The following is a 10,813-nucleotide window of genomic DNA, read 5'->3' as shown; positions in this document are numbered from 1 at the left end:
AAGAAGCCTTAGGGAAGCCCTGAGCTGGGCTAGAATTTGTCTTCAGGCTATGGGCATGAGCCTTCTGCCCCTCTGTGTCTGAGTCCAGAGAGTGATCCCTGGGGCATAGGTAGAGAGTATCCTGGACATGGAGCATGTGAATTACACGTGTGAATTCGGGAGAGGAAGAGCAAGTGACTTCCTGCAGCGATTAAGGGCTAGGACAGGGTGCATTTCCTGCATTCTTGGCCCAGGAAGGACGCGATTTTGTAGTGAGCACTTGACCAAAGAGTGGCTGGGAGGGTAATAGCCTAGGGCTTGATTAGGGAACGGAGTCTATTAAGGGGGCCAAGGGAGGGGGTGATACTCCCCCCCCCAATTCCTCTACCTGGCGCACCCTGGCTTAGCCAATGCATTCTAGATAAATTTGGGGGGGGGGTGCTACATCTGCAGTTTGCAGCACCCCTGCTGACCCTCGGGGCCCCCGCACGTTATACGGGAGATCTTAGCTGTAGGCCTAAGCATTCCAACCGGAGCAGGGCGGGTCACTTCCCATAGGGGACGCTGCCGCTGGAAAACGCTCCATCCAGCACCTGGGGTTGACAGCCCAGGAAAGGTGCTTCTAAGGATCTGGGTTTCTAGGAGGGTGGGAATTGCGGGGGGGGGGGGGGGGGGGATGGGTGTGGGCGGGGCGGCCAGACAGTGACTGAGCCCGGGAGGAGGGACAATATTAGCATAGCCTCCGCCCCTCTCGGCGCAACCCAGCCCAGAAACCCGAGCGGAGGCCGGCCGCGCTCAGCCCCGGCTGCTGAATGGGCGCGCGGCTCCCGGCCCCTGCCCTAGCGCGTTGGGCCCCCGCTCTCGCTCCCGAACCCGCTCCGGTTCCCGCTCCGCCCCGGCCTCCGCCGCCCGCCGCCATCCGCCAACCCCGCTGTGAATGAAAGGCCGGCGCCGCCGGGGGCTGGCTGCAGGCGACGCGGCCTCCCGGGAGGCGCTCGCCCCGCCAAGATGTACGGTAAGGAGGGCTCTCTGCCTCCGGGCTGGCAAACTTGCAGGACGCGTACCATTGTCCCCCTGTGGGGCCCCGGCGAGGCCAGGGGGTGCGGACTCGGTGCCCGGCTGGGCTCTCTCTGTCGCTCGGTGTGCGCGCGCCTGCGTTGGGAGGACAAAGATGCTCAGGACCGGAGACCCAGGGGTCCTTGTGCTCCTTCGGGCCGCTTGTTTGAGGGCTCTGGGCGCGTGGGCGGTGGTCCGTCGGGGTGCGGCGGGGCTCCGGGGATCCGAAGCAGCTGGGTTTCGGGGAAAGCTAGTCTCCCTTAGTGCCGAGGAGACAGGGGGTGTTGGTGGAGGTGGTCGTGTGACAGCATTTGCAGAATTAACAAAAGCAGGTTGTGCTGGGGAGTTTTATGCGGGAAGCCGGTCCGGAATTGCGGGGAGACGCTCACTGGCTGCCTTGTGCGGGCTCCGAGGATGTGGGAGGCGGCGCCCGCGGTGCAGAGGGCTGGCCAGCGAGCCAGTTCTGGGAGACTGGTCTCGCCGCCCCTGGATGGACCTGGCCTCTGCTCGCCCCTGCCGCGCGTGGGACCCAAGCTCCCGAACTTCCGGGTATGCCCTCGGCCGTGCTGAAGGGGAGAGACGCTGCCGAGGGTGCCAGGCAGCTCTGGGTGGCCACCTCTGTCTGTCACCCGATCTCTCTTGCCCCCTTCCACGGCCATCCCCTCAACTGATGTGCAACAGTTAGCCAGACCCTCATGATGCCCTGCTCTGCCTTAAAAATTTCCAGGAATTCCTCTGGGTTTGGAGGCAGTGTGGGTGAAGAAAAGAGCACTCGGGGTCCAGATTGCAGCCTGGAGGAATGGAGTACAGGAGACCCAGACCAGTTTGGAAATCAACTGCATTATAGAGCCTCCAGCTGCTGTGTGTGTGTCAGAGACAGACAGAGACAGAGAAGAGAGAGAGGATACCCACGGACCAAAGTGTCAGAACTCAGGCTCTGGTAGCTATTTAGGGCCAACAGAAGAGCTGGAGCTATGCTCAGCTCCCACCCCCGCAGCCAGGTAGGGGCTCAGGTGGCAGCCAAGGGGTGAGTGTTGGAAGAAAAGCACATTCTGGATTTAATCCATCACTGAGTCTGCTTGGCTGCCTCACTCTGCAAACACTGAGTCACAAAGTTTGTTGGAGGCACAGGAAGCTGAGAGCGGAGTACAGAGAGGCTCAGCAGTCGGTGGGCCTCCTTATTTAGAGACACTCCACCTTATGATCAGCCTCCTCTCCTGCCCCCTTTGGTCACACATGTGCATTTCTGAACCATGGGGAACATCAGCAGATCCCTTCAGCAAGTATCCTTTCTCTCCCAATGGGCCGAGGTTGGGGAGTGGAGTGGGAGGGGATTGACTTCACAGCGTGTGCTGCTGGCCAGTGGGGACTCTGCAGAAATGGTAGCAAGGCAGTTATGTTTTATAAGCTAGAAGCTTGTGAGGTTCCCAGGAGAGAGCTATATTTTCTTACTCTCTGTCCAACCCCCCCCCCCCATTCTTTTCTGCAGAGTGAGCAGCCTAAGGCTGCAGATCACTTGACAAAAGCATGTGACTGCAGGGGCACCTGCAGTGGAGAAGGAGTTAGGACAAGGCCCATCAGAGTGGGTGAGAATTAGGAGGGCTAGTTCTGCTGGGTCACCTGGCAGCATTCAGTCCAAGACTGTTTGATGACTGATCCCAGGATACCTGAGCAGTGGGGGTCCCAAGCTACCCTTGTTGCGTGAGGCAAGTCAAGGAAGAGTTGGATGGTACAGAAAGGTGAGCTGGGAAGCTGGCGTATCTGGGTGCTATTTTTGGATACATCACAGATTTTCAGGTCTCTTTTATAATATGTTCTTATTCCTCCAGACACAAACAGCGATGGTCCTCACCCCTGAATCATTCATAGAAAGATTATAATGAAGGAATCCTCTGGGCAGTTGCCTGCAGCAGAGTCTTGCCAGTGCTGGTTGGGAGATGATTACTGAGTTTTAGTGCAAAGCCTTGTCTCAGGAATTGTGAGAGGCACCCACTCTCCAAGGGGAGGGCTTGTTGGCCTGGATTTTAGTATTTTCTTGATGCTTTTGAAAAGAAAGGGTCCATGTCATACTTTCAATCATTCTGTCCTCAGAGGCAGTTGAATGATGAAATAAGAAGTGAATAGGGAGATTGGGAAGGTGTAGAACAATAGACTTCTTATATTTGGTTCTTATTTTTCTAGTGGCTTATCCAGGGTGATACAGTTATATAGAAAGGAGCAAAATGAAAATGGGGGCTTCCAAGCCCAGTACCCCTCCCCTAATGCCCTAGGTAAGTGCTCATTAGGAAAATGCTACCAGGGATTTCATTAACTGATGGGCAGTGAGGCCCCTGTGTGGAGCCAACAGTCACCTAAGAGCTTTAGGTAAAGGTGTCCCTTGACCTGTACCTGGTTACAGGATCCATTGTCAATGTGCATAACCTCACTCCCGTTGCTGCCTCTCAGCTGCATGGTGATGCTGGACAGGTCTTCATCTCCCCTCTTGTCTCCTCCTCACTTCTCTCTGTCCTCGACATCTCAGTCTCTCTGGGTCCTCAGTTTCCCCCATCTTCTTCCTCCCATCTATGGGAGAATAAGGGTCCCTTGTCTTTACTAGAGGACACGGTATCATCTGGGACAGAAAGAATCCTAAACCTGGCATCAGCCCATCTCAACCCACAGTCAGATCATGGCTATTTCACCTTAGACAGGTGGGTTTGTCTCTTGGAATCACATCTCTGTATTAAATGACAAGATACCCATGTATCTCCCAGTTCTGTGCGAGCCTCAGGGCTGGCCCCTGGATGTGACAGTGCGTTATAGGAGGTTCTGCACTCACAAATCACTCAAGAGCCTGTGCCCTTCAGGTCCTCCTGGGCCTTTGCCCTTCTCTCTTCCTCTCTGAGGCTCCTGAAGATGCATGTTTGCATCATCTCCCCGACCTCCCACTTTAACACACAAATCACCTTGACCTAGCTAACCACTCAAGCCTTTGAACCACGTCTGCTTCCCTTCACCAGACTTAACCATGCCGCTCTGAGCCCTCACTCATTCCTAAACCCCAGTCACTGTTTGGAAATGGCTCTCCAAAAGGCCACAGGTGACTCCCCATAATCTTGTTTATACCTATGAACGTAGATTGACAAGGAACCTGGGAAAATAAAAGTGCTTTATACTGGGGCGGGGAGACTGGGCGAATTCTCTGCAAAAAATGGATTCCCATTAGGTTTTTTTTTGTGTGTGTGTGTATGTTAGAATTACATAATTAAAAGTTTCCCTAACCCTTTCCCCAGGGATGAAGCCACAGTGGTCTTGCCTAGAAGCCCCCCACTGACACCCAGAGGTGAGGCCAAGCTCTCTAAGAAATGCTGCCCTCGGAATCAGGGCAGCTGGACGTGAAGATGATTGGGATGGCTTTTCCCAGAACCCCTGTCTGGGTGGCCCCATCCTCCTAACTAAAGCTGCCCTAACGAACCCCTCCTCACCTCTAGGTGCTGCCTGCTGCCCCATCCCCAACACATGCCTTTCTTCATGCTTTGTGATCCAGAAAGCTGACCATAGGGAAAACAGCCATGGCACACAGCTTCCTGTAAATGTGCCTTACAGAGCGCTTGTGTGTGACTTGTGGATGGTGGGGAGACATGCAAGGGGGGGCTGACTCCACCTGTGACACAACGGCTCACCTTTGTGGACAGTTCCGTGGAGTCCTGCTGCTCCTCATCACAGGAGACTCCCACAACATGCACACACGCACACACGCTCCACCCTCGTCCCCTGAATCCTTGAGGCGGCCCCGTGGTGCGGCATATAGTTCAAGTCGGGGTTGTGAGACTGTTCCCCCCTTCCCCTCCGACCCCTGTATTCCCCTTAGGAGGGAATTCAGGATGAGTAGAGCCTATTTTCTCTCTTGCTGCTCACAGTTCAGTGATTTCAAACGGTTGCAGTTTTCTTCTTGCACATAAATAAAAACAAAAAGTTCATATCACCTTATGGAAAACCTGGAAAAGTGAGGAGGGGAAAAAACCACCGCAATCTTACCACTAGAACCACCCTTTTACACTATTCTATAAATCACCCCTGAGATTTTGTGCTCACCTGCCTTGCCCTTTGGTTTCTCTTTCTCTTGCCTGATCCTGGCGTGGTAGCCTGGTTGTGGTGGCGCCTCTGCCCTCAGGTAACCTTGAACTTGACTTTCTGAACCTGTCTCCTAGTTCCACAAGATAACAATGCTTGTTTCATGGCAAGGATTAATCAGGGTCAGAGAGCTGCCCTCACTCTCTCTCTCCTTCCCTTTCTTCAACTTTCTCTCGTCTCTCTGTTTCTTAGTTTTAAAACAGGTGCAAAAATAAAATAAATGAAAACTTATGTCTCAAAGCTCAATAACAGTGCTTGTGATGCTGTTCCTGGTATAAAGAAAAGAAAAAAAATCTACTTGAAAAGCATCTTTTGGGAATTCCCTGGTAATCCAGTGGTTTGGACTCTGCACTTCACTGCAGGACGTGAGGGTGGGGTGGGGACGGATTCGATCCCTGGTCGGGAAACTAAGATCCTGCAAGCCACAGCACACTGCCAAAAAAGAAAGAAAAGCATCTTTTCCGCACACCCCTCTGGTAGTCATCCAATCTTTCTAGAAAACCTGGAAAGCACAATCAACTATAAGCAAGTATAACTGCTTTTACTGTTTTGATATCTTTTCTTTCATGCATTTGTTTATGTGGTTAGAATTATTCATTTCCTATAATCTGGTATTTTATTTTTTTCTACTTAACTTTACATATAAGCATTCCCCCAGCCCCAAGTTAACACAGAATCACTGGCTGCCATTTTTAATGCCCTGTAACAGTCCACTTAGTGGACATATAATTTCCTTATTGTACATTTAAGTTGTTCATAAAGATTCAGTATTATAACCCTGGGAGGAGTCCCTGGTGCCCAGGGCTGTCTCTGGACTTCGGAATATGTCCCTAACCCTCCAGTGAGTTGGGGCTTCCCACGTGGCTCAGCAGTAAAGAATCTGCCTGTGATGCAAAAACTGCAGGAGATGTGAGTTAGATCCCTGTGTTGAGAAGATTTCCTGGAGGAGGGCATGGCAACCCATTCCAATATCCTTGCCTGGAGAATCCCATGGACAGAGGAGCCTGGCAGGCTATAGTCCGTGGGGTCACAAAGAGTCAGACATGACCGAAGTGACTTAGCATGCGTGCATGAACGCACACGCTAATGTGTATAGACATTTTAAAGCTTTTACATATTGTCAAATTGTTTTCAATTTGTATTGATTACACCAGCAGTTATGAGAGTACCTGTCTCCTTTCACTCTCAAAAGCTTTAAAGATTGAGATTTTTTTTCCTTATCTTTGTTAATTTGATAGCAAACAACACATTAACTTGTATTCTTTATTACTAGTGAAGTTAAAACTTCCTATGTTTTCTAACTTTTTGCGTTTTAGTGAATTGTCATATGAATATGACTAGTTTATTTATTGAGGATTTAACCTTTTGTCTGTCATTTGCTCTATGCTTTGTATTTTGAAGGGAAAGAGACATGAACTGTCAAATATTTGTAGAGTATCAACTTTATATGATACTACACTGAGCATCAAAAAGATGCCAATTCCAGTGGGCAAATGAGTTGTAAAGACCTGCAAAAAATTTAACAGTACAGAGACAGGTTCAGTAAAATTACACAGTTTTTGCAAGGTGGAATGGAGTTACTCTTCAAATAGTCAGCCAGCAACATTTTGGTTTGGAAGAGACCCCCTGGAGCCATTAAGAGAGCTTCAGAGGACAGCAAGCATTTGTGTGAGGTTTTGAGGGCTGTGAGGATGGGTCCCCGGGGTGGGGGGGGTGGCGTGCCAGATAGACACAGCAGTGTCAGTGCACAGAGGCGGGGAAAGAAAAGACATAGCCAGGGACAGTTAGCGGAGCTACCTGGGACTGGGCAGAGTTTAGGTGATGAAGTGTGTGATGAGAAGGAGATTTTGTCAGGATAAGGAGTTTTTCATTCATCCCTATGAGCAGTAGGAGCTGGGGAAGAGTTTGAAACTGTCAAATGGCTGATTTTGCTCAACTGATGCTTTAAAGAAATGAAAACTAGGGGGCACTGTGCAGAATGTATGTGGGCGAGGGGAGGGGGGGATGATGGGAAGATGAAGAAAAGAGAAAGAGATAGATGCTACAGCTGCAGGAGTGAGAAAGTTTTGGACCAGTTACAACTGTGCATATGTAGTAGAAGATGTTTGCCCCTTAAAAAAAAGAGTGGGTGAGTGGGAGTGGGCGCAGGTGGGGATAAGGTGAACTGAAACATAAAAAATTCCCGTGGCACATAAAATGTGGGTTATATAAGAAGATATAAAAAATAGTTTGTTTATTTTTAAATAGGTGCTAAATTACCTCAAACAGTACATTTATTATAATCTAGCTAGTACTAAAGAGGATTTGGAGCATATATTTTACACATGCACACACACACACACACACCTGTGCTACGATAAATAAAGAGATCAACTCAAAGAAAATCTAAGAGTAAAACAGAGGGAAAAAAGCCAAAAATAAAGTCGTATCAGGGAAAAAGTACCTACCATCTAGCCCTGTTGCAAATTCAGTTTTGAGCTTCCTGTAGCTCACAGGAGAAAAGTCATTTGCAAAACGCATGGCATCTATAAAATTTTTTTTTAAATGCAGTTGCCTAGGACAAATACAGCTTTTTGAGATGCTACGGTAAATTCCTCCCGGAGTTCCTCCTTAAGAAGGAGATATTTCAAAAGTATTGACCTAAATTCTATTTTTCTTTTGAAAATATAGTTCCCCTCATTGGCTGTATCCCAGTTCGTAGAGTATGAAAGAAAAGAAAGAAAGAGAAAGTCGCTCAGTCATGTCCGACTCTTTGCAACTCCATAGACTATACAGTCCATGGAGTTCTCCAGGCCAGAATTCTGGAGTGGGTAGCCTTTCCCTTTTCCAGGGGATCTTCCCAACCCAAGGACTGAACCCAGGTCTTCCGCATTGCAGGCAGATTCTTTACTTGCTGAGCCACAAGGGAAGCCCCTTGTAGAGTATGAAGATTGGTCCAAATTGGAGTTTGTGGGTTCTGACTCCTCCCTCAGAAACTGCTGGAGACTCTGCTCGTGGCTTCCTTCCTAGTTTGGATGAGCCAGGACTTGCCGAGGCTCTCGCCCACCTTCGAAGCTGTGGATGTTATTTTCTCCCTTCATGGATGAATGTCACTCTGCATGTCTTTTGAGAATTTGCTCCCTGGAGAAGCCATTCTTGCCTCTACAATCCATGGAAGCTGTCTATCCCTCTCATTCGCTTGCCTTTCAGTAAGTCCCCTACATACGAACCTTCAAGTCGCACACTTTCAAAGATGCAAACGTGTATCTGGTTCCAGCAAGGAACCTGCACCTGTGCCGTCATGGCATGAGTGAAGCTGCAGCTTTCCCTCCGCCTCCTTTTGCTGAAGCTCCTTCCGCTCTACCATCTCCCACCTTGTCTCCCTCCTCCAGTCAGTAACTCTTCTTGCCTGTTCACTTGAAGCCAGCTCCAGGATGCTAGCTGTTGCACTGTACTACTGTACTTTTCAAGGTTCTGTACTCTAAGATTTAAAATGTTTATTTTTTGTGTTTGTTTTTTATGTATGTATTATTTATGTGAGAATTATTAGAACCCTATTACAGTACAGTACTACATAGCCAATTGTGTTAGTTGGGTGCCTAGGCTAACTTTGTTGGACTTATGAACTTGCTCTTCGAACCAAACTCACTTGTATGTAGGGGACTTATATTTTAATTCACTGCACAGCCATTGACCACAATCGAGTATTCCTCTTGTCTGTGTTTCCCACAGTTCACTTCTCTTGTTCCCTACTGCATCTTTAGGGCACAGAGCACTGCCTGGTGAAGAGCAGATGCTCAAAAACCTACTTTTTGATCCTTCTTGAATGAATGAACCCTGAGCTAGAGGTCTTTTCTAAAATTTATCTCCTTATAATTTTGTTTCCATTCATTGGGCACTACTATGGTGCCAAGCAGTAGTCTAAGCACTTTTAAAGTATTTACTGATTGTTTTTGTTGTTCAGTGGATAAGTCATTTCTGACTCTTTGTGACCCTGTGGACTGCAGCACACCAGGCTCCTCTGTCCTCCAGTATCTCCTGGAGTTTGCTCAAATACATGTCCATTGAGTTGGTGATGCTATCTAACCCCCTCATCCTCCACTGCCCCCTTCTCCTTTTCCTTCAGTCTTTCCCAGAATCAGGGTCTTTTCCAATGAGTCGGCTCTTCTCACCAGGTGGCCAAAGTATTGGAGTTTCAGCTTCAACATAAGTCCTTCCAGGGTTGATTTCCAGATATTCAGGATTGATTTCCTTTAGGATTGACTGGTTTGATCTCCTTGCAGTCCGAAAGATTTTCAGGAGCCTTCTCTGGCATCAGAATTCAAAAACACTTATTGATTTAATCCTCCCCAAATTCTGGGGATTGGGAATTATTATTCTCATTTTAGAAATGAGAAAATTGAGATGCTGAGAGTTTTAGTGACCCACCTGTGGCTGCACACTTATGTGATTGCACTGGGATTTGAACCTCGGCATTCCAACTCCAGACTGTGGGCTCACCCCTGCCCCCACTCCTACACTGCTGTCCCTAGAATATTCCAAATGTTTCAGAGAATATGGGTCTTTCCTTTGCAGAGCTCCGTGTACCGCAGAGAGTGGCACATGTTAATCTGGGGAGAGAAGAGAGTGCACACAGCAGGCATGAACTCCTGAGGGGACATGCCTTCTGGTTGGTTACAGGCCGGTCAGCAGAGAAGCTAGGAGCTGTCACTTCTGGTTGGAGCCTCTGCTTCTTGGCAGCCTGCCCACCTCCTTTATGACTGTTTACTTTGTCAGAGAGAGAAAGGGCCCCAGGAAGAGTCTGTGGACCTAGATGAGGAAAGGGTAAGTAAGAGAGGAGTCAGGAGAGTAGGTTGAGTGGAAGACAGAAGGCAAGTGCCAGGGATGTCATGAAAAACGGGAACATGGGCTGCCTGTCATGTATACCTATGGTTTATTCACGTTGAGGTTTGACAGAAAACAACAAAATTCTGTAAAGCAATTATCTTTCAATTAAAAAATAAAATAAAATTAATGATCCGGAAAACAAAGAGAGAGAGACGGGCAGAAGGGTGGGGCTGTCAGCCAGCACTGAGTCCCACACATGCCTGCTTTGCATTGTTCTTAACAACATGGTCCCTAGTCAGGGCTTGGAGAACTGAGAAAGACTCTAGAGATCGAGACGTTTGTTCACGGGGGGAGCGTCTGCTTTTCTGATAGTTTGTCCATGAATTTAAAACTCCTTCCCTACATCTTCAGGTCCACCCAGTCTAGAAGCAGCGATTGCTGCCTCTGAGAGGCGGGGTTGGGACTTCGCTGTGTGTGTGAGAGGGATGGTGGTCCAAGTCCCCAGTGGCCACCTGCAAGGCTTAGGTCCCTAGTTCCTCTCTCTGAGCGTATTTCCTCCCCGATAACAATGGGGATAATTAATTTGCTTTGTATGTGCATGCTGCATGCTTAGTCACTTAAGTCATGTCCAACCCTTTGCGGCCCTATTGACTGTAGCCCACCAGGTGCCTCTGTCCATGGGATTCTCCAGGCAATAACTCTGGAGTAGGTTGCCATGCCCTCCTCCAGGGGATCTTCCTGACCCAGGAATGGAACCCTCATCTCTTACGTCTCCTGTATTGACTGGCAGGTTCTTTACCACTAGCAACCCCTGAGAGAGGGGTCAAATGAGAAAATGTCCCCATACATGTATTTACTT

General features: G+C 49.0%; 1 protein-coding gene across 6 annotated transcripts in view; it reads left to right on the top strand.

Annotated features, from left to right (window-relative positions):
- The first annotated feature begins 661 nt into the window (after positions 1–661).
- Positions 662–10,813, top strand: part of EFR3B (EFR3 homolog B) — a 95,704-nt gene continuing 85,552 nt past the window's right edge. For 3 of the 6 annotated variants that reach the window (XM_043469198.1, XM_043469196.1, XM_043469195.1), the window contains exon 1: positions 663–994. In XM_043469198.1, coding sequence (XP_043325133.1) covers positions 988–994 — 7 coding nt within the window. In that variant the 5' untranslated portion in view covers positions 663–987. Of the gene's footprint in view, positions 995–10,813 lie in introns of all 6 variants that reach the window. The other 3 variants (XM_043469200.1, XM_043469199.1, XM_043469194.1) reach the window with 2 other exon arrangements.

Source organism: Cervus canadensis, chromosome 5 (assembly GCF_019320065.1).
Source record: "Cervus canadensis isolate Bull #8, Minnesota chromosome 5, ASM1932006v1, whole genome shotgun sequence".
NCBI lineage: Eukaryota > Metazoa > Chordata > Mammalia > Artiodactyla > Cervidae > Cervus > Cervus canadensis.
This window is presented reverse-complemented; position numbering and strand designations above follow the sequence as displayed.